At 55.2% G+C, this 21,383-nt stretch overlaps 8 protein-coding genes across 8 annotated transcripts; 5 read left to right on the top strand and 3 right to left on the bottom strand.

Moving 5' to 3' along the window:
* Positions 1-218: 218 nt before the first annotated feature.
* Positions 219-1,682, bottom strand: BKA78DRAFT_93808 (uncharacterized protein). Its single transcript, XM_066894009.1, has 3 exons — positions 1,363-1,682; positions 879-1,306; positions 219-821 (listed from the first exon to the last, which is right to left on the bottom strand). Exons 1-3 carry the CDS (start codon positions 1,434-1,436, stop codon positions 301-303), a joined length of 1,023 nt encoding a protein of 340 aa, XP_066746242.1. The 5' UTR covers positions 1,437-1,682; the 3' UTR covers positions 219-300.
* A 766-nt stretch (positions 1,683-2,448) lies between these two features.
* Positions 2,449-3,433, top strand: BKA78DRAFT_293425 (uncharacterized protein; the record flags this gene model as incomplete). Its single annotated transcript, XM_066886218.1, has 2 exons — positions 2,449-2,904; positions 2,948-3,433. The coding sequence occupies 2 exons, from the start codon at positions 2,449-2,451 to the stop codon at positions 3,431-3,433; spliced, it is 942 nt and encodes a 313-aa protein (XP_066746243.1).
* On the top strand, positions 3,299-4,083 carry BKA78DRAFT_93812 (uncharacterized protein). The gene is made up of 2 exons (XM_066894011.1): positions 3,299-3,994; positions 4,056-4,083. The coding sequence occupies exon 1, from the start codon at positions 3,496-3,498 to the stop codon at positions 3,967-3,969; it is 474 nt and encodes a 157-aa protein (XP_066746244.1). The 5' UTR covers positions 3,299-3,495; the 3' UTR covers positions 3,970-3,994; positions 4,056-4,083.
* A 1,248-nt stretch (positions 4,084-5,331) lies between these two features.
* Positions 5,332-8,947, top strand: BKA78DRAFT_350745 (OPT oligopeptide transporter protein-domain-containing protein; the record flags this gene model as incomplete). Its single annotated transcript, XM_066891043.1, has 15 exons — positions 5,332-5,475; positions 5,562-5,599; positions 5,676-5,754; positions 5,802-6,029; positions 6,077-6,200; positions 6,254-6,415; positions 6,474-6,671; positions 6,724-6,808; positions 6,864-7,444; positions 7,503-7,582; positions 7,653-7,753; positions 7,862-8,113; positions 8,207-8,256; positions 8,342-8,446; positions 8,550-8,947. The coding sequence occupies 15 exons, from the start codon at positions 5,332-5,334 to the stop codon at positions 8,945-8,947; spliced, it is 2,625 nt and encodes an 874-aa protein (XP_066746245.1).
* A 973-nt stretch (positions 8,948-9,920) lies between these two features.
* BKA78DRAFT_308232 (uncharacterized protein) lies at positions 9,921-10,901 on the bottom strand. Its single transcript, XM_066887921.1, has 2 exons — positions 10,849-10,901; positions 9,921-10,654 (listed from the first exon to the last, which is right to left on the bottom strand). The coding sequence occupies exons 1-2, from the start codon at positions 10,892-10,894 to the stop codon at positions 10,176-10,178; spliced, it is 525 nt and encodes a 174-aa protein (XP_066746246.1). The 5' UTR covers positions 10,895-10,901; the 3' UTR covers positions 9,921-10,175.
* BKA78DRAFT_330309 (6-phosphofructokinase) lies at positions 10,893-13,299 on the top strand (the record flags this gene model as incomplete). The annotated part of the gene is made up of 3 exons (XM_066889762.1): positions 10,893-12,092; positions 12,140-13,049; positions 13,100-13,299. 3 exons carry the CDS (start codon positions 10,893-10,895, stop codon positions 13,297-13,299), a joined length of 2,310 nt encoding a protein of 769 aa, XP_066746247.1.
* Positions 13,300-13,938: 639 nt separating this feature from the next.
* On the top strand, positions 13,939-16,563 carry BKA78DRAFT_293429 (uncharacterized protein; the record flags this gene model as incomplete). Its single annotated transcript, XM_066886219.1, has 3 exons — positions 13,939-14,165; positions 14,219-14,780; positions 14,836-16,563. The coding sequence occupies 3 exons, from the start codon at positions 13,939-13,941 to the stop codon at positions 16,561-16,563; spliced, it is 2,517 nt and encodes an 838-aa protein (XP_066746248.1).
* A 1,279-nt stretch (positions 16,564-17,842) lies between these two features.
* Positions 17,843-20,803, bottom strand: BKA78DRAFT_350748 (uncharacterized protein; the record flags this gene model as incomplete). The annotated part of the gene is made up of 5 exons (XM_066891044.1): positions 17,843-18,012; positions 18,077-19,907; positions 19,959-20,557; positions 20,603-20,707; positions 20,758-20,803. The coding sequence occupies 5 exons, from the start codon at positions 20,801-20,803 to the stop codon at positions 17,843-17,845; spliced, it is 2,751 nt and encodes a 916-aa protein (XP_066746249.1).
* Positions 20,804-21,383: the final 580 nt, after the last annotated feature.

Raw genomic sequence — 21,383 nt, forward strand, 5'->3', positions numbered from 1 at the left:
AGTCATCCATGATATTTAAACAAACATTCAAGCTCAACAGTCTGACCTGGCAACTTTCCTTCAATTTACATTTGCATCCTCAAGCAGGCACATCTGCTAACGCTCTCCAAGACACAGAAGCCGCATCACGGTCCTAGCTATCATTCATCTTCGGCCTTTCATGACCGTCCCGTGGGCACAGTTGGACAAACATTGAGAAGGAATATTTGGGAATGGTTTCACAGCGTGTGGCGATAGAGATTCAAGTCGTACATTCATCTATGGTAGTCATAAATCTCAATCTGCACCAAATCCGCCTCTCTAAGCGCCCACCGCCTTCAACGACTTGGCCGTGTCTACGATGCTCTTCTCAAACGGAATGTACTCAATGCCCAACACATCCTTGCTCCTCGAGTTGTCCACCTTGAACGAGCCCTCCTCCGGGTAGCCACCACCCGGCGCGTCGGGGCCAGGCAGCTGGTCTTGGTACTCTGGGAAATGCTTCCGGATAACCTCGACCATTTCCCTGTTGCTGTATCCGCCCGCCGTGACGAAGAAGCGCTTCTGGTCCGCCTCGGGTCGCTCCATAGCCCTAACGTGTGCAAGACCGACGTCGCGGACGTCGACCCAGCAGAAGCCTCCTGTGGGGGGAATCTCCTCCTTCCACTTGCCGAGTATGGCGTCCCTGATGCGCTGGTTGGACGTGTTGAGGGCGTCGAGCGAGTTGAGGTAGTGGACGACCGGACCGTAGACCATGGGAGGGTTTATTGTTGCGACCTTGAAATTGGGACTCTCCTTCTCGACGAAATCCCAAGCCGACTTCTCGGCCAAGGTCTTGCTGACTGTGTCTCCTGTCATTACATGCTCTCCTACAGGGCTATTGACCAGGGAATGCTTACCTCGGTATGCGTTCATGGTGTCTTTAACGGCATCCTCCAGCGTGGACGGATTCCAGTCTGCCTCCGAATATGTGTGCTCCGGCCAGTTCCCCTTGCTGGGGTTCACAATCGCCGCGAAGGATGAAGTGATGACGACCTTCTTGACGGTGGGCGCATGCTTCTTGACAGACTTCAGGACGCCCGTTGTGCCAATGACGGCGGGGTTGATGAGATCCTTCATGGGATCCGTGACGTTGTAGTGAAAGGGGCTGGCAGTGTGGATGACGGCCTCGAACGGCGGGTCCGACTTGACGGCATTTTCGAATGCGTCCTCCTTCGCAATGTCTTCGACAATCGCAAAGTCGAGCTTGTCCTTGCCGTAGGTGGGGTGGGCTTCCTTGATCTTGTCCGCCTTTTGCTGGCTGCGAACCGTGGTCACGACCGAGTGGCTGGAGCATTCATTGTCAGACAGCGTGATTCTCAACTGTGGCATGATATATCTTACCCGTTCTTGAGCAGAATATCGAGGACGTGGGCGGCAATGAAGCCACTTCCACCGGTGAGCAGTACGCGAGTCATTTTCGGAATTCGTGTGAGGCTGGTGATGAATTGGATTCTCGAAAAGACAGGATCAATTGGATGTGTAGTCTATTTCGAGAGCTGTTGCCTTTTGAACTGCGTCTTCGTCTTCCCGTGGCGGGGTTTACCAGTCTAACGCCGCGTGGGGCTAGCTCAAAGTCCATCGGAGTTTAACGATACGCGCAATATCGCAGCGTGCTTATGCGATACACCTCCAGAGTTTTGAGACTCCTTTATCAGCTAGCTTCGACAAAGAGTAAGAGCAGTACACATCATTCTCATCAGTGTTGCAATGGAGGCTTTCGTGGCCTCACGTAGGAAATCCCAAGTACCTAGCTGCCTTATCAATGACGTTGACACAGAGGTGTAACGTAGCACAAGACCCGTTGGGTGTGAAAGCTTCAAATCCTGCATCCGACGATATCATTCGACAGTATCAACTGTGCTCTACGGACATCTACAGCAGCTCGGGCGGCAGACGACAGCTCCAGGATCAATGAAACAGAGATGCTTCAAGACTCGACAAGTCATTCCGATTTCCTTCGCCCGGAATGCCCATCATGAAGCAGCGCTCGTTGAGCCGGAGGTTCCACCGCTCAGCGGGTGCAGTTTCCTGGTGGACGCGCGACACGACAAGGGTCGACTTTGCGCGTTGACTTAAAGTTTTTGGCGCGTCTTCCACCGTTGACAGAAAACGTCTCTCCTCAGCAACTCTATCTCGCACCTTTATTCTTCCACAGCATCCACACCAATTCCTCTTGCTCATCAACACTGGTGCTCCTATCACGGCCACCTGCACCAGACCCCCGGCACAGCACAAGGTAAGGTCGACACTGCAGCCCCGCCGGCCGGTCCACTGCAGTTTTGCTTCCCTTGCACGACAACGGCACAATTCAAACTCAGAGCTCAAGAAATCAATCTCGCCCTGTGTCGTCTTCTTCTATCGTTTCGAGCGTTTTCAAAAGCATCAATTCCGATCCCACACACGGTGAGCTTCATTGCTTCAGCAAAAATGTTTGCCGTCGAATCCGCGTTGCCGCCCGCCTTTTCTCCTCCCCCTCCGTATTTGGGAAGTCACACAGTAGAGTACTCTTCGCCCTACTTCAATCTCGACTTCTCTGCCGGTTCGACGACTGGCGGACCGAATCTCGAATCCGTCTTTGATGCCTTCGAATGCAAGCGGTGCGATCGCATGTTCGTGAGCCGCTCAGCCCGCGAGCAACACTGGGAAGATTCGAGCAATCACTTCATCTGCCTCGCTGTGCATGCTAACGGCAAACGCTGCACCTTTGATGGCGAGAACATCGAACAGCTTCTCCAACACTACCTCGTCACCCATGAATTTCATTCTTGCCGAGGCTGTCTACAGGTCTTTGTGGATTTTAAGATCTACATGAAGCACCTTGACGAAGTCTTTGCCTGCTCAGAATGCCAGCAGCATCACAAGAACGAGAACGACGTGGAACAGGTATGTCAATTCAGTTGTCCGCCACCGAAAAATCTCCGCCCAGTCCACCCACCTCCCACCCCTTGAACGTCCCCTGGCTGCTTGTGCACTGAAACCCTTTCGTCTCCGACAGCACATGATTATGCACAGATCCCGCGACATTCCTTGCTGGGGGTGCTCTAGACCTTTTCCCCGCGCCTGCGACGTTCTGTACCATCTCGAAGGCGGCTATTGCCACTTAGGCATCGACTCGTTCCACCTCAACTCCATCGCCGCCTCCTTCTACCCGTCGTGGGCCTACATCGACCCGGCCTACCGTGAAGATTTAAGGCTGGGAGTCGATCTCTCCAAGCACTACTCTCGCGAGAATCCTTTGCCGTTCTTGTGTCCCGGCTTGGGCTGCGGCAACAAGTTTGCCAAGTTCCACGCCCTGGTCCAGCATGTCGAGATGGGCAGCTGTCCGGCTAGCGCTGAGGAAGGCATCATTGCGAGAGTGCTCGAGTGGATGGAGCACAAGGTCGCGATGATTGGAAAGGACTCGTTGATTTGAGTCTGGTGTTGTCTTTTGTTTCCCTTCTCGGCTGAAAAGGTTGACCGAGCGAGCGAGTTTCCATGTCTCTTGTCTACCTTCCTGTGTCTTCTCTTGATGTACCAAAACTTCCTCTGTCCTTTCTGGTCGCTTCTTTTCTTACGATTCATGTTCTCCATGCCTCGATGGACACATCACAAAAGTTTCCCCGCCCCTGTCCAAAAGTTGTCCAGATGTTCTGCAGGGGACTTTTCCATCTGCCTTCAGAAGGCGAGCTGTCCATCACGAGGACAGAAATTTCCAAGTTGCAGATGTACGATGAATGTTCTGTGGGTTTAAGGCGTCCGGATTCTGGCGTTGCGGTTTTGAGAGGATGCGACGACAAAGCAAGCCCTGGCCGAAATTCAGGATACTTACTATTCCCTAAAAAATTGTGCAATTGTCAAGCTGAGCGACACAGTACAGATGGCTTCGTCTTCCTTCGACTAGGACCTCGGTATTCTCGGTTGCTGCGCCTGTCTCGCTTCTCAGTCTACTCACAGCCACAAATCCGTTGATATCCGGCATTGATGGAGCAAGTCGGTGAGTTCTAAAAGTCCTACAGAAGCCGATGATGAATCCTCAGCACACTGACTTGATACAGCCAAATACCAAGTGTGGCTGAGTGGGCCTGCATCACCGGTGTGCCCATCTGGTATTGAGGCGCAGGCCGAAGCCCGTTATCTGATCTGGTATTCCGGCCGCCTCTGCCGGCATCAGGTGGTCTGACAGGTTCCAGTTTCCAATTGCGGTTGGGGTGAGAGGACCGGTGGACGGGAAGGATGAGGAAGCGGTAAGTGGGCCAGGCGGGCAGGTGAGCTATTGCGTCCCTGATGAACCGGACGTCGTTTGTTTCTACTTACCCCGCGCAAGTGTCTGCATCCCTCGTTTGCTGCAGTTGACAGTCTAAGGTGGAAAGAGGTGGCTGTTGGGTTCCTTGGCCAGAGGTCTGCGCCTGGAACTTTTGGTCTTGCCTCTTGCCTCGTCGAGCCCCTGCACTGATGTCATATCTCTGCAGTGACGAAAGGAGGCAATGGCACCTTTCAACTCACGATAGGACTTCCTTCAATGGCGCAAAGGTTCGCAGGTGCTCTCCTCCATCCCTTTCGTCCATCAACCCACTCGTTCGTCCGCACGCCGTCCCCCTTCCACCCACACCAGGGCCTTCGACCGTCCCCTTTCTTTCTGTCAAGCTAGCCTCACTCTTGTCTAGTGTCTACGAGTCGCAGTCAAGCTGCAGCCAAATCTGTCGAGGCCAGTGTCGGCGTCGTCTTGATGCTCACCACGCACTGTCTCAACTGCTAGCGCGTTTGCTGCATCTCCTGCCGTTCGTCCCGACGTACGCATGTATTAAGTATGTACGTGTGATGTGATGCAGTGCGGTGCAATGCAGCAGTCAATCTAACCATCTGAAGCAGGCCCTCAACTCGGCGAGCGAGACCTTGGCCGAGACTCCATGTTCGCCCTCACAATCATGACCCAAGGATTTGCAAGCGACTTTCAACAAGGGTGGACGAGAGCTAGATCGAAACAGCGCAAGAGACGAGGATAAATTGAGTATGGCACGCCTCCACATGCCTCCCTCCCTACAGGCGGCCGCTTCTGCCACCGGCGCCTGTCACTATCACTCCCACAGCCGCCGTTGGTTTTGATAGCTGCTCTACTGCTCGTTGGTCATGCAGAGCTTGAGCGGAGTGGGCAGGTCCCCGGCGTTGCGTTAAAAGAACGGCTGTGGCACGTCAAGACCCTGGACCCGTTGCATATCACACACGCTTTCTCTACTTGGACAAGGGGCTAAACGGTCTCCTACAGCTTTTTTGCTTCATCTCTGGAGATCAATTGGGGCCAGGAGAACTGCACTTTGCTCTCTACAAAAAACCATGGCTGGACAACAGACGAGACCAATCTCGGGCCGTAGCCCGTCATTATCTTCCGTTGAATTGACTCCCGTGTCACGTAAAGGGTCAACGAAGACGGGAGGAGATGACGAGAGCGAGCATGTCTCTGGGGACAAGACTCCGCAAGTATGTGCTGAAAGAGCAAACGGAGAACACAAAGATCTGTTTCGTGGGGAACATGCGTATTTGAAAGAGGCTTACATTGATAACAGATCGGAAGGAACGGGGAGACGCCACAGCAGATCGAGTCGTAAGCTTTCCGATTCCCACCTTTTCCTTTCTTGTTGCCACAAGCCAAAGAGCTAATACCATCTCTGCCTTTACAGGGACCTCGGGGTAACAGACGACACATTAAAAGCCGCCCAAGAATTCGCAAACAAACTATCGCTAGAAGAAACAAAAGAAGTGCGTGCCTGCCGCTCTCCCACAAATTATTCTCACACGTGCCACAGATTCTAGAAAACGTCCTCCAGCTGCACGAGCTGGACCCAAATTTTCCCGCCGAGGTGCTCGAGAGAGTAAAGACATTTCTGGCTGACGACGACGTATTTGTGCACCCGGAAGCCCACTCGATGCTCATCCAGGAGATGAAAGTCGAGGCGGCCTTAATCACTAATGATAGCCCGTACGCCGAGGTCAGGGCCGTGGTTAGCAACACGGATGACCCAAGCCTTCCCTGCGTAAGTTTGTACCTCTTCTTGTCAATGCGTATTGACCGATTCAACAGTCGACGGTGCGAGCGTGGGTAATCGGGATGATTCTCGTGGTAATTGGGGCGGCAACAAATTCGCTGTTCGACGTCCGACAGCCGGCGATAGTAATTGAGGCCAATGTGGCCCAATTACTGGCGTGTAAGCGCCATGGCTCCAAATTGATGTAGAAGTAACCTAATTCTTGCTCACAGGGCCACTTGGTAAGGCCGCGGAAAGATATATCCCCGCGAAAAGCTTCAAAATCTTTGGTCGCCGCATTGGCCTAAATCCTGGGCCGTTCAGTAAAAAGGAGCACATGCTCATTGGCATCATGGCTACGAATGGGCTTGACATTCCATATACTACATTCACTAGTAAGATTGATTTTCGCCATATTCACGCCTGGAACCTGAACTGAATCGATTCAAATAGTCTTCACGCAGTATCTTCCCCAGTACTTCAACCAGAAATATGCAGGCCAGTTCTGGTACCAAGTACTCGTCGCACTCGGAACGAACTTTATGGGTTATGGAATTGCAGGATGTCTTCGGCGCTTCTTGGTGTATCCGACGTACTGTGTTTGGCCGACGACTTTGGTGACGATTGCGTTGAACGAATCTTTCCACAGCGGTTCGATGCACCATTCTCTACTTTCAAGCACAATTCAACTGACAATATTTAGGCGGTAATCCTCCTGTTATGGGACCGAGAAAGCGCATATACACTGCATCGCGGCTGCGATGGTTTACGATAGCTTTTGTGGGCATGTTCTTGTATGCATTCGCAAGCCCCTTGAACCAGCAGACAAGCTAATCTTGTTAGCTACTTCTTTCTCCCCAACTACCTCTTCACAGCACTCAGCGTTTTCAATTGGCCCACTTGGATCGCACCCACGAACGTCAATCTTAACGCTGTCACGGGGATGCGCAACGGGCTCGGCTTCAACCCACTTCCCACTCTCGACTGGAACATCCTCTCCTTCCACTATACATCTCCGCTGGTCGTTCCCTTTTTCAACACCATCAACGGGTTCATCGGCATGTTTCTCTCGTTCTTTGGCATCATCGCCATGTGGTACAAAAACGCATTCCACACGGCGCACCTTCCCATCAACTCGCAGCGCGTCTTCGACCGCTTCGGCCGGCACTACAACGTCTCCCGTGTTATCGACGACCGCGGTATGTTTGACCGAGCCAAGTTCGAAGCCTATTCGCCACCCTATCTCGGTGCCGGCTACCTCAACAATTACGCCATGTTCTTTGCGTTGTATGCAGCGACTATTTCGCACGCTTTTTTGTACCATCGCCGCGAGATTTGGCGTGGATTCAAGGGACTTCGCAAGTGTAGAGACCAGGGGTTCTACAAAGATGTCCACAATCGGCTAATGGCAGCGTACCCGGAGGGTATGTCTTTTCTCATGCATGCTATACAAGTTGACGATTTACTGACGCTCTGGGGCAGTGCCGCATTGGTGGTATTTTGTCACTCTACTCCTGGCCGTTGGTTGCGCTGTTGGTGGCATTCAAGGCTGGCCGACCTACGTAAGTTTCCTTTTTGGGACCGACCCAACCACTACATAACATTTACATCCTCTGACTACGAACTTCACAGACCATCCCCCTTGTCGTTCTTTACGGCCTGCTCCTTTGTCTGGTTTTTGTCGTCCCAATTGGCATCATGTATGCCGTGACGGGCATGCAAGTGTTGCTTTTGTGAGTTGACCCCTCCCTTTCCCAGCCCAGCGGCTTTTCGTCTGTCAACTCCTCTGGAACACACAAAGGAAAATGGGGAAATTTGGAGCTAACAAGCACCTCATGTAGCGTTCTCGCCGAATTCATCGGTGGACTCTTCATGTCTGGCAACGGGCTGGCGGTCAACTACTTCAAGGGCTTCGCGTGCATCACGACGGCTCACGCACTGCGCTTCTCCAACTCTCTCAAGATGGCGCACTACGTCAAGCTGCCGCCGCGTAGCCTCTTCCTGGCCCAGATGGCCGCTTGTGTCGCGAGCACGTTTGTTTGTACGGCTGTCATGAATTTCCAGATCCGGGGCATTGAGGACGTGTGTAAAGAGTAAGTACCTTCTTTCTTTGGTGGTTTGGGGAGAAGAGGAGAAGAATAAGGGTGGTCTAGTGAGTGAGATGGCTGACTTGAGATGCATTTCAGGGACCAAAAAAACGGGTTTACTTGTCCGGATGTTAATACGTTTTTTACTGGTGAGTATTCCCGGTCTTCATCCCTACTTCCTTTCCCTTTCTTGCCCATCATATCTGACGCCATTGCTGACCTGTTCTGCTGCAGCAACCGTCATTTGGGGCACAATCGGGCCCAAAAAGCTCTTTGGAACGAACGGATTGTACAAAAGTCTTCTGATTGCCTTTCCGGTCGGCTTCGTCTTGCCAGTTTGTAAGTCTTGCAGCACACCCACCCACCTACCTAGACTTGTCCTTGCTTCAGCTCGTCACAACTCCACAATCCTTCTCCGACTAACACAAACGCAACCCCCAAGTCATCTACATGGCCCAACGCAAGTTCCCCCAACACAAGTGGCTGCGCCAAGCCAGCGCCGTGGTGCTGCTGCACGGCGCGAGCCGGTGGGCGCCGTACAACCTGAGCTACTACTGGCCGCACGTGCCCGTCGCCTTTGTCTCGATGATCTACCTCAAGAAGCGCTTCCTGGGGCTCTGGAGCAAGTACAACTACGTGACGTCGGCGGCGCTCAGCGCCGGCGTCGCCATCAGCGCCATTGTCGCCTTCTTTGCCCTCCAGTACCCCGGCGTCGATCTGCCGGCGCAGTGGTGGGGCAATCGCGTCTCCAAGGAGGGCTGCGAGGACCCCCGCGCTCCGTGTGTGCTGAGGCCGCTGCAGAGGGGCGAGGCGTTTGGGCCGGGGTTGGGTCAGTTTTAGTAGCGTGGGGTGGTGCATGGTGTTTCTTTTTGGGGAAAAGGGAGTTGAAGGTGTTTTGGTGGTTTGTTTTTGTTTGTTTGATTTTTGCGGAGATATCCCCCTATCGTTTTGAGCCTGAAGGCTTTTGCTCTTTCTGAGTTGTTCGCTTGAGAGTTGAGGATGGACTGATGACGCATCATCTTGGTTGTCGTACTGTGGAATGCCATGACATTTCCTCTGGCTGGAGTGCAATGCAACAATGTGGGCGGTCTGGGTGCTTGGTGGCGATGTCATTTCTGGTGGGTGTTGGAGTGGAATGAGAACTGTTGAGACTGAACATCTGCAGGATACAGTGAATTTCGTCAAGGCAGTGGATTCGCATGTCTTGATGTCTTTCCCTCCCCCTTAGCCTCGAAAGGGAGCCTCGTCGGACCATTCGACTGCGATTGTCTCGGGGGGAGAGTAGCCTTCCTGTGAGAGCGCAAGAGGGCTCTGAAGTTGAAGTGAGGGTTGAAATGGGATGCTGATTTTGTGGAGTTGCTTTAGACTGGGCAGATGTCTACACTGCTCCAATGGAAGTCTCGATATTTGAGATCATGGGCATCGGGGCGCCACTAGTTACGGAAATCAGTTGTTTCCGTTCCGTTGGAAGAGATGCAGCAGTTTGCACAAGAGCTTGGCTGCATGTGGTAGCAATGGAGCGAATGATGATGCATGCGATGCTGCTGCTGCTGCCAGGTAGCGCCAGCGGAGCGCGGGGGAAAGAAATAAACGAAGTCACCCAACGTCGTCGCTGCAGTAGCACTGTTTTGCAACGCCCGTAGCAATCATGGCGATCCAGATGACGCAGTAGGCAAAGATGGGCGGGCAAGCTCCAAGTCGACCTATCAGAGGGACCAAAAAGTCATCGGGGAAATCGGCGCGAGCTGCAGGTCCCGTAACGGTCGCTGTCGTCGCTCTCGCGGATGATGAGCATAGCCTCCCTGCAGGAAGGGTTGCACGGCAGACTGACGGGCTGGATTTTGTTGTTGCAAGAGACGGACGACGGAGAACGAGATGCAGAAGTCAGTTCATGATGTCAGGTGATGTAGTACGGGGACTGGAGACTTGGAGGACGACGGATGGCATCGGAGTGAAAGCGTTGTCGGAGTCCAATGGAAAGTTTCTGGTGCCCCATGATCGATCTGTTGCCAATGATTTCGACCACGCTGCTGCTGCTGGCGATGTGAGCATGCTTGCTGGACAGGGACTATTGGCGGCAGCTTTGGCTTGCTTGTCTTCTGCTCTCATGACGCCAAGCTGCCAGCAGCACCGGGTTCCAAGACGAGTTGCAGGCTGGAGGCCATCGAGATGAGCTGTGGAGTCTCGGCGTGAGGTGGTCTGCTGCTGCTGCCGGCAACGGCCACACAAGAGATGATGGAGTCAGCTCATCACGAGAAGGGAACGAGACATGTGTCGTGCAGCTGAAGACTGTTTCATTACGTTGAATAGAGACACAGAGATAGATACTGGAGTACTCGTGGTACGCTTGCTGCGCTAGGCGCGCCGTTTCAAGTCGGCCGTCAACGGTCAGGGACGGACGTGGAAAAAAAAGTAGAGAGGGGATTGACTCATCCACAAAGAGCCATTGGCAACAAAATTTAAAGAATTTCAGAACGACGAGGTGTTGAACAACTGCGAGGAAGAACATCGAGTCGGCGAGGAATGCCATGACGGTAAAACGTTGGGGTGAGTAAGCGTTGAACCCTGTCGGGCCGTCATTTATGACGTTGAACGTGGGGCAGCATCCACGACAGAAAACAGCGCGGCTCCCACTGACTTCAGAGCCCTCCTGCCTCACCAAGCTCCCTCTCACACTTCTCACGACACCTCTCACTTCCCTATCTTTTGTTCAATTCTTACCTCCTCTTCCATTCCTCTAGATACCCCCCAGACAGCAACCTCACCCTCAATTCCACCTCCAACCATGCCTGTCGAACCCCCTCCGCCCCTCCAGGGCAAGCAGCGCCGCATTGGTGTCATGACCTCCGGTGGTGATGCCCCTGGTATGAACGGTGCCGTCCGAGCCGTCGTCCGCATGGCCCTCGCCAAGGGCTGCGAGCCATACGCCATTTACGAAGGTTACGAAGGTCTGGTCCAAGGCGGCGACATGATAAGAGCTATGAAGTGGGAGGACGTCCGCGGCTGGCTCTCAGAAGGCGGTACTTTGATCGGTACTGCCCGCTGCGCTGCCTTCCGCGAGAGGCCCGGCCGCCTCCAGGCTGCCAAGAACATGATCCTCAAGGGAATTGACGCCCTCGTCATTTGCGGTGGTGACGGCAGTCTGACTGGTGCCGACCTCTTCCGCTCCGAGTGGCCCAGCTTGATGGACGAGCTCGTCGAGAAGAAGGAGCTCACCGAGGACCAGGTCAAGCCCTTTAGGCACCTCAACATTGTCGGTCTGGTCGGTTCCATTGACAACGACCTGGCTGGCACCGATGCCACCATTGGCGCCTACACCTCGCTCGGCGTCATCTGCGAGGCCATTGACAAGCTCGACTCGACCGCCACCTCCCACCAAAGAGCCTTCGTCATTGAAGTCATGGGCAGACACTGCGGCTGGCTCGCACTCATGGCCGGTGTCGCCAGCGGCGCCGACTTTGTCTTCCTTCCGGAGAAGCCGCCGGGAGAGAACTGGGAGGAGGAAATGTCCAAGATTGTCACCAAGCACCGCGACGAGGGCAAGAGGAAGACCATGGTCATTGTCGCTGAGGGTGCCCACGACAGCAACCTCAAGCCCATCACCCCTACAATTGTCAAGGATCTTTTGGCCAACAAGCTCAAGCTCGACACGAGAATCACCACCTTGGGACACGTCCAGAGAGGTGGTGAGGCCTGCGCCTACGACCGTATGCTCGCTACGCAGCAGGGTGCCGAGGCCGTCAACGCAGTCTTGGAAGCTACCCCTGACACCCCCAGCCCCGTCATTTGCATCGTCGAGAACAAGATCTGCCGTCGTCCTCTGATGGAGGCTGTCAAGCAAACCCAGTCTGTGGCCGACGCTATCAAGGTCAAGGACTTTGAAAAGGCCATGGGCTTGCGTGACCACGAGTTTGCCGAATACCACAATGCTTACATCACCACCACCTCTGCTAAGCTTCCCGAAAATCTTGCTCCCGTAGACAAGGTAGGAACATTTCCATGCCAGCAGGACGTGAGCTGACAGTTTTATAGCGCATGCGTGTCGGTATCATCCATGTTGGAGCTCCGGCCGGTGGTATGAACGCCGCCTCGCGCGCGGCCGTGGCGTACTGCCTCGCCAGGGGCCACACTCCCGTCGCTCTGATGAACGGTTTCCCCGGCCTGTGCAGACACCACGCCGATGGTGCCGTCCACGAAATCAACTGGCTCGAGGCCGAGAGCTGGGTCAGCAAGGGTGGATCTGAGATTGGTACTAACCGTGGTCTCCCTGCTGACGAGGCATGCGGCCTTGAGGGTGTCGCAAAGATCTTTGACCAGTACAAGATTCAGGCCCTTTTCATGGTTGGCGGTTTCGAGGCCTTTACGGCGGTGAGCCAGCTGAGGAAGGCCAGAGACTACTACGCTGCGCTGAGAATCCCCATGACGGTCCTTCCCGCAACCGTCTCAAACAACGTCCCCGGAACCGAGTACTCTCTCGGTAGCGACACTTGCTTGAATGCTCTGATCCAGTACTGTGACGTCATGAGGCAGTCCGCATCCGCGTCGCGTCGTCGCGTCTTCGTCGTCGAGACTCAGGGTGGTGCGTCAGGCTACATTGCCACCATTGCCGGTGTCTCGATTGGCGCGCTGGCCGTGTACACTCCTGAAAAGGGCATCAACCTGAAGATGTTGTCTCACGACATTGATTTCCTGCGTCAGAGCTTCTCCAAGGACAAGGGCAACAGCGGCGGTGGAAAGATCATCCTGCGCAACGAAAAGGCCTCGGAGACTTACAGCACGGAGCTCATTGCCGACATCATTCGTGAGGAGGGCAAGGGCCGCTTCGAGTCGCGTCACGGTGTGCCGGGCCACTTCCAGCAGGGTGGTAAGCCTTCGCCGATGGACAGGATGAGGGCCACCAGATTTGGTTTCAGGAGCATGCAGCATCTGGAGAGCTTTGCGGGTAAGTTCGTATGGTCACGTATTTGTAAACAATGCGCTAATGGTTGCCAGGCAAATCTCCGGAAGAAATCGCCAGTGATCCAATGAGCGCCGCAGTCATTGGCATTGTTGGGGCAAAGGTCAAATTCTCGCCCATGGCCAAGGTCGAGGCTGAGGACACCGACTGGAAGAACCGTCGCCCCAAGAACGAGTTCTGGCTTGGTCTTGAGGATCTCATCAACACCCTCAGCGGTAGGCCCAAGCCCGAGTAGGCGTGTGCGTATGATTCTGATGGATACCTCTCAACTTCTTCTGCCCTTTATTGGCGTCACGGCAAGGCGCATGGGAGCGTACGCCCAAAACATCTCTTAATAGTTAAAGGATTAACGGGAATGAGAACATGATAGATGAACTCTAACTTGAATAGTCTTCCACTCATAAATGCTGTGTTGAGCTTTGGTCAGACCAGTCACCCACGTCGAACTAACCTCGAGATCATTTTCAACATTCATCGCTCGCATTATGAGTTGTTGCTGCAAAGCCAGCCGTAAGCGTTGGTCACACTCTGATTGTGCTTTCTCAAGGAGGTGGTTGCCTTTTCTCAATACTCCTTTTCTCAATATTGAGTGTGGCCTGCTCGCTTCTTGCTCCCATGGTTCACTCCAGTCATGTGAGTACTCCCTTTTACTTTGTACTGCTCGACCTCGCGCCCCGTCCCCTTCAATTCCATCTCCAGTCACCCACACATCTCTCAACGTTTACACACCTCTGATCGTTTGTTGTCGAATTCATCTCGATCTTTGCCGTTGAGCGTTTGCACCAACCTCTCCAAGCGTTTGCTCTTGATTAGCGCGCCCAACACCACCCAAATCATTTCCTTTCAGTCATATAGGCCAAACTCCCACGTCGAAATGTCGAGCAAATCGCAAGACCAGTCTGATTTCACCGCCCCTTCGCCTGCGAAGCGGGCTCGAGGGGCGGGTCAAAGTCAAGAGCCCACCCCCGATTTCAGCGCCCAGCATGCGACTCTTGCACTGCAAAATCATTTCGCTTCCGCTGGCCTTGTTCCGGCAAATCTGACAGAAGACCGACAATCCACGCTTGATTTCAAACCCGAAAACAAATGCGAATGGCAGATGTAAGTCGACCGCCCCTCCTTGATTCATCCCAACAAAACTTACCATCTCATAGGGCGAACACGCACTCAGACCACCGCTGCCAAGATGTTCCCTGGTTGGAGCGAGACATCCGCCAAATCCAGCAGTCCGTATGCCAGTACTTCATGTGGGTGAGCGGAGTCCCTGAGCCGCAGCCGTCGGCCCTCGCTCGCCACTGGTATGCTCTGGGGCGGTACATCTGGAACGGACTCGGGGATCGCGAGCCGTCAGAGCCAAACCCGCACAGCTGCGGCGCCTCGGACAGGCTCCAGGCAACCTCGTCCTCCTCCTACCATCCTGCGAGTCCGATTCTGGAACGCGGGTATACCGCGTTCCGGGGCGACTTCCAGCCCAACGTCGAGGAGATGACGGAGGCTGTCAGAAGCATATTCGCCTACAAGGCGGCACCCGTGTCGAAGGGGGTCAAGCTTTTGGCTCTGGAAGCTTGGGAGTACCTGAGGACCAACCCGCTGCTGGTCGACTGGAGCAACTATACTGATGAAGAGCACGCCGGTATCGCCCAGGAGAAGAGTCGTCTCATCGCCGAGTTGGAGCAGATTGAGAGGGATGCTGGCCGCGAAGAGCTCTTATCAAAGGTACGTACAACATCCTGCTGGGTGTTGGTAGAAGGATCTAACAAGTATTTGACAGGGAGCGGATTGTCTCGGCAGCGGCTCTCGGAAGAGGTCGTTTGAGGCTGCGGGCCTTGGTGGAGAGCTTCCAAAGACAAGGCGGAGCGAGACGGAGATCATCGACGACAATTTCGACTTTGTCGACTCAAATTGGCCATCTTTCTTGCCAGAGCTGGACTTCGACTTCGAGGGGTTCGTTTTCGGGGAGTGCAATTTCAAGTTGGAAGACGGCGGCGCCTCCACCTCTCAGCCCTCGACTCTTCCACTTTCTCACGCAAATTCTCCTAGTCACCCGAGGGTAAAAGCGCTCTCTGAAGGGCTGGACTCGACAGTGAGCGCGCCTGGTGTCTCCTCGGCCTTGACGGCGGCCAGCCCTCCCAATGTCTGCCCAGTCCGCCAACCCTCTGGAGCTGCTGCTCCCGCCAACACCAACCAGCAGCAGCCAGCCCCCTTCCCTCCCAAGGGGGTCTCGTCTCCCGAGAACGTTCTCCCCGCGGGCGTGCCGGAGAACAGAGTGGAAAGGCAGATTCTGGCCAAGCAGCGCCGCGACAGCGGGCCTGCCGGCGAGCAGATGCTGGGACGAGCTGCTCCTGTGTGCCAGCCCACCAACCCGGGCTCCAGCTCCAACCGCATTGCCAACCAGCCGCAGCACGTTGGCCGTCTGATGCAGCACGCCGGCCATCAGACGGCCATGAACACGTCGGCCCATCCAGCTCAGCGCGCGATGCCACAGGGAGGCCACCCGCACCCGCGTCAGCCAGCTCCTGTCGCGTCTGCGCCGACTCGCATGGCCCACCACCCGTCCATGGCCATGGCCCCTGGTCATCCTGTGAGCGCTGGCCGCAACACAGATGGCCGGTTTGCGTTCTCGGGACCTCCCGTCGGCTCCGTCCCCATGGTCAGATCGGGCCAAGGGGTTCCTCGCCCTGTCGCCGGTATTCCCGTGTCCGCCGCTCACCATGCGGCGGCTTCTTACCGTCCCGTGGCCGCGCCCCGTCCTGTGGTTGCTTCCAATGCCATGGCTGTTCACCACCACATGGCTGCTCCCAATGCAACGGCTGTTCCCCATCCCATGGCTGTTCCCCGTCCCATGGCCGATCCCCGTCTCATGGCCAATCCCCGTCTAACTCGCGAACCTCGCATGACCAATTCTCAGTGGTCGATGCCCGCAATTCCCGCGTCGGCGCCAGTCGCGCCGCAGGCCGCAACCACAAACACGGCTCCGGGCTTCTGCCAATCACCTTCGACCGACATCATTGCGTACATGAGGCACAGCCAAACAGGGGGCCACGCAGGCAACAACGGCAGCACAAGCGCCCCCATGACGCCGCAAATGGCATATAGAAACCGCTACGGCGACGCCCCCAACCCCTTCGCCGTCAACGCCAACGCGCCGGGCTTCGTTGCTCGTCCCGCTGCGTTCCACGGTCAGCAGCTTTTCGCGAGTCCGGAGTACCACGGCCAGCAGCGGCAGTTTGGCGGCCTTCAACATCACGGGCACGGCCAGGGCCAGTTCCTCGGCCACGGTCACGGTCACGGTCACTTCGTCGGTGTGGTCCCGTCGCTGCCACCGCAACAAGCTCCTGTCGCTGGTGGTCCTGGTGCTTTTGGCACCTTTGGCGCTCAAGGCAATTGCGTCGGTGCCGGTGCGGCTGTGGTTGTGGCAAGCGGTGCAGGTCGTGGCCGCGGCCGCCCGCGCATCCGCGGCGGTCCTCCTCGCCTGAGGCAGGATCGGGACGGCCGTTAGGGACAAGGTCAGGTTCGGGGTTGGGGTCAGGGTCAGGGGTGACAGTAAGATGGAGCACGAGCGCTTGGTGGGAATGTTGGAGGTGTATGGTGGGACAGTTTTTATGTTGGTTTCATTGTTTGAGCGTACGGCGAGGCACTTGGGTGTCGTTTTATGCGTTCTCTGCAGGCAGGAATTCGCAAATGGAAAGGAAAAGGCGAGCGGGCATATGTGCGAGTTTGAGAAGTGGGAACGGATGGTTTTATTTTTGGGTCGACAAAGGTGGATGGATGGATGGATGGTACGATACCCCCGGTGGCATGCAGGACGTGCGTGGGTTTACGAGCTATGGTGGGATCACGGTTTGTGGCATGGCGTTTTACGCTTTTGCTTTCTCTCTTTATTTTCGGTTGGCGTTTCGACAGGCAGGGAGAGCGGTAGGAAGGTAGTCAGAATAAGCGAAAGAACGACTAAAGTTCAAAAACGAGATGTATACACATTTGGCAATGTTCTCTTCAAAGGAAGACAATGTAACGCAGTGCCGAGAGAAAATACCAAGAGAAGAAGAGAGGCATGCAAATTCTAAACCTCGGACTGACTGACTAACTAGATGACGCTCCGTTCGCCCCTTCGCTCGCTGTACAGACCGACACCTCACTTCTCACTCCTCTCCTCCCAGCACCTGAAAAACCCAAGAGGAAGGAAAATGAAGCAATCTGAAGCACCAACACACCACACCGCATTGCCACCTCGACTCAAATCAACTCTGAACTCGTGTTTGGGGGAATCAAACTAAGCAAGCAGCAAAAAACAGCACGAAGAGAAGGAAAAAGAGGAAAAGAAGAAACCCGTCCGTCCGTCCGTCCATCCATCCATGCTACCAACCCCGCCCCGTGTGTGCAATGGATAAAGTGCTGAACCAAGACCCCAAAATGCGCTCAAAGTCTCGTTGGCTCCTCGCTCTCGCTCGAAATCAGCATGATCGTTTCGCTCGCTCGTTCGCTCATTCGTTCCATTCGTACCGATCCTCGTCGCCAGCGTCTCGCTGGTCCTGCGTGATGAAAGTGACCGTATGTATCTCTCGCCGTGTGATCGCTCGCTCGCTCGTTGCGCGGAAAAAGAGGGCGCTCAATGATGGGATGAGGGGGTGAAAGGGAGAAGATGCAAAGGATTGGGGGCAAAAGAAGAAGGGGAAGAAGAAATACCGAAATCCTGTACGTCGTCCAGTTGCACCAGCCCGCGATGTCTCGGCTCAGTCAACTTTGCTGCGTAGAGAGAGCCAGCGAGCCTCTGATCAATCTCAGCAATTCTGCAGGTAATTGCTAGGCACGAGGCCACAAGCGCCGGGCTTGCCCACCACCTCGGCAGCCCACCAGCCATCATCCTGCTCTTTCAGCACGGCGAGGATGTCGTGTTTGGCGAAGCTGAGCTCCTCGGGAATTTGGGCTTGGTACGGATACATGGCGCGAGCTACGAGGCACAAAACGTCAGCGAATTGAAAACATGCATGCTAGGAGATTGCAGAGTGACTTACCATAGTGCTGTACCCTCGGATCCGGTTGAATCATCGTCTGCGGCCTTGACTCCGCCACACTCTTGCTGCGGACCCTCGTGCTCAATGCTCCACCAGCATTGCTGCCACCGTAACTACTCATGGGCCGTGACGCCGGCGTCATGCCACCGCCTCCATACGTCGAGCCACTGGTCGTCGGCGTCAGCTGCAGCGCCATGTCTCCTCCACTGCCCTGGCTGCTCGTCGGCCGCTGAGATGCACCAAAGTGCGGAGCAGGAGAAGTAGCGCCACCGCGGGTACCAGGGCGCGAAAACGCTGGGTTCGGCGACAGGGCACGCGGCACATTTGCAGGCGAGTTGTTACCGTTCATCCAGTACATGTCGTTGGGGCGAGATTTGATTGGACTCGACGACTGAGCGCGCGGCCTATTTGCCGTGGGCGCAGCAAAGTGGGATGGCGATGGACCGCGGTGGATTTGGGCTTGCACGTGAGGAGGCGAACGCATACCCTGCTGGGCCTCATGAAGTCCAGGATGAGGGCTGGTGCCGCGGTTGATGCCTGGGCTGAGGGCGCGTGGGATATCGGCGCTGCTCCTAGGGGCGGAATGGGCCGAGCCGCCCGAGGATCGTGGGGAAAACATTTTCTGCTTCTGGCTGACGTATTGCTGCGTCGTCTGCTGCATTTGCCTGGCCGTGTGGGCAGCTCGGGGGGCGCCGAGCAGGCTAACTGGTTGCTCGTAGGATGGGGGAGGAGTTCCGCTTTTCGCGCCTTGCAAGCCTGCTTGTCCAAGAACCGGAGGTCGGACGAGGGGGTCGGGCTGGGGCGTCTTGGAGAGGCCGGCGTATCTGTCTGCTGTTATGCGGCTGGCGGATTTCTTCGACCCTCCGCCCTTGAGCTCAGCCAGGGCTTGAGCGAGGATGTCCCCGTCATCTTTGGGTGCTTTTGTCGGTGATTTCTTTGGTGAAGGTGCGACGTCAAACACGTTCTTTCCGACATTGAGCTGGAAGTTGGCTCTTGGATCAACAGGATCAGGATCGGGGCTCGGGGATGCCCTCGTACCACCAGCGATCATCGAGGCTCGAGTCGGACGACTGTACAACGGCTGCTGCGTAGACCAAGTATTGCTACGGCTGGTAGGCGTAGGATTCGGCTCTGGCAGGTCCTTTTCCTTCTTCTTGAAGGGACTACGGCCCTGGAAAATGCCACTTCTCTTTTTCAGAATCGACCGATCACCTGGTCCAGCCGGGAGAGGTTCCTCCATTTGCTTCACAGGGGAGGGAGCATTGCTGAATGGCTCCCCGCTGGTAAAAGAGTTTGGATTGGAATAGTCACTGCGAGAGTCGCGGCTGTCTGGACGCACCGGGCTTGGAACAGTCGAACTTCGCTCGGACGGAGGAGCAATGCGGCAAAATTGTGTCATTCCATCCGTGGGATAAGCATTGTGGGGAATGGCCGGGATGTCTCCATATTGGGTTGTGTATTGCTGTTGAAGGGCTTGCGCTTGGCTGTGAGATCGCCTTGCTGGTTCGATTGCGGGATGAGGTGCAGTCCCATGCAAGTCCTTGTGGCCAAGTTCCCTTGCCAATGGGTTGTTAGGGTCGTGATGAGATTCGTAGACAGAAGGTTGTGGCGACGAGCTTCGGAATGCGGGATTCATGGTGCGCTGGAATTGTGCAACGGAGTAGCTGTTGTCCTCCGATGTTTCGGAAACGTCATCTGCGTCTCCGCGGCAAAAATCGATGAACTTGGGCGCATCCGGTATTTCCTGTCCAGTCCCGCAGTCTTTAATGAAGTTGGTGATGTCCTTTTGCACATCGCATTCTTCGAGGGATAGCCGTATTCTTTCGAGCGCCTGCGCACATTGGTCAGCATAGAATTCGGTCAGCGCCAGATCACTACTCACTGCGTCGTCGTTTTCGCAAACGGTCGAAGAAATGTTGGCAAACTGCCACAGACTGCTCTTCATAAAGTCGACGCGTTCTTCTTCGAGGTCCTGGAAACCATCGCATGCCTTTTTCCATTCTCTGTTCCAGCGCTTTGTGGTCTCTTCCAACACTTTGACGGCCTGCTCATACTCTTGGCTGCTGGTTGATATTTGTATCTTGGTCTTTTCCAGCTTGGCCTTGTTCTTCCGTTCTTCCTGGCCCATGACCATGTGTCCCTGGGCCAAGTAGCCCTTAATTTTCAAACAGTCCTGCTCGTACCGGTCGCGTGACTTGTTGACGACGCTTGTTTGCTGCATCTTGACTTTCAAGAGTTTCTCGATTCCAGTCTGGATGATCTTTCGGCGTTCCTTGATGCCCCCGGCAAAGGCCGACAGCTGCTCTTCGAGTTCCGACTTCATTTGGCTGGCGATCTGCTGGTGCGCCTTTCCCATGGATTCCATCTCAGCTCGGACGGATTCGAGTGATAGTTTCAGTGTACCGCCCTCGGACGAACCGAGCGGCTTCCGCGCCAGATTGAGTAGCTTTCTTGCATAGTCCTCTTCTATTTGGGCACGAGCTGGACAAGTCAGTACAAGCTCTAGGTCGATCTGCATGTACCCACCTGTGTAGAACGACTTCATTTCATCTCCGGTCACTTTGGCGTTGTGCATGCGCTCCAAGAGCGGCGACACACCGGCGTCATCTTTTCCCCAGAAGTTGTTGGCAACTACAAGGTATTGTTAGACCAGGCGACGGGATTGAGAACGGACGGCGTACAGGAGAGCGTCACAGAGGGCGGGTCGGATAGTGAAGTCCCAGCCATGGTGCCGGGAGCTCACGACGGAGCTTCAGAGGTAGGTCAGTCGAGTTGGTGATGAAAAAGTGGTGAAAGCAGCAAAGGTAGCAAGCTCGAGGCCGGATGACAAGGGCGTGAATAATTTCAAAAGAGTTGGTAGACAGCAGTGTGCCAGGTAGAGTGGGCAGCAAGGTGGGTAAACATACGTCGGCAGGCGTTCGCCGGGTAACGGGAGGCAGGAGCAAGGAAGCCACAGCCGCCGCCGTGGCGGTGCAAGACACCACCTCAGCCACAGGTCATACTGACACGTGCCCGGGCAGCTCCCAGCGACTTCGCACAGCAGGACACAACGGGGGACAAAATTGATGCTCCAGGGCCAAGTTTGTAGTAGATGGAAATGTTTGATGCATCGTCCAGCATCACATGGCCTGAGGACGCGAGACGCGCAATTGAGTTCTGGCGTAGCGGTTCACCCACGTTTGGCAGTACCGCGGTACGGAGGTTGGCACAGTAAGAGCCCAAAAGACCCATAAATACGATAGATACATGTGTTGGAGCAGATGCTGGGGCAGAAGAGCAGCGGATAGTAGACTTGGTAGTAGTGCAC

This window comes from Phyllosticta capitalensis (assembly GCF_038381095.1).
Source record: "Phyllosticta capitalensis strain CBS 128856 chromosome Unknown BKA78scaffold_3, whole genome shotgun sequence".
Lineage (NCBI taxonomy): Eukaryota > Fungi > Ascomycota > Dothideomycetes > Botryosphaeriales > Phyllostictaceae > Phyllosticta > Phyllosticta capitalensis.

Excerpts from the sequence above, each read along its gene's own strand:
- BKA78DRAFT_93812 (XM_066894011.1), top strand. The coding sequence starts at position 3,496 with ATGTCTCTTGTCTACCTTCCTGTGTCTTCTCTTGATGTACCAAAACTT.
- BKA78DRAFT_308232 (XM_066887921.1), bottom strand. The coding sequence starts at position 10,894 with ATGGTTGGAGGTGGAATTGAGGGTGAGGTTGCTGTCTGGGGGGTAT. Across the intron at positions 10,655-10,848 it reads GGTTGCTGTCTGGGGGGTAT|CCCAACGTTTTACCGTCATG; the intron begins CTAGAGGAATGG and ends ACGCTTACTCAC.
- BKA78DRAFT_93808 (XM_066894009.1), bottom strand. The coding sequence starts at position 1,436 with ATGACTCGCGTACTGCTCACCGGTGGAAGTGGCTTCATTGCCGCCCAC. Across the intron at positions 1,307-1,362 it reads GATATTCTGCTCAAGAACGG|CCACTCGGTCGTGACCACGG; the intron begins GTAAGATATATC and ends TGAATGCTCCAG. Across the intron at positions 822-878 it reads CACCATGAACGCATACCGAG|TCAGCAAGACCTTGGCCGAG; the intron begins GTAAGCATTCCC and ends CAGGAGACACAG.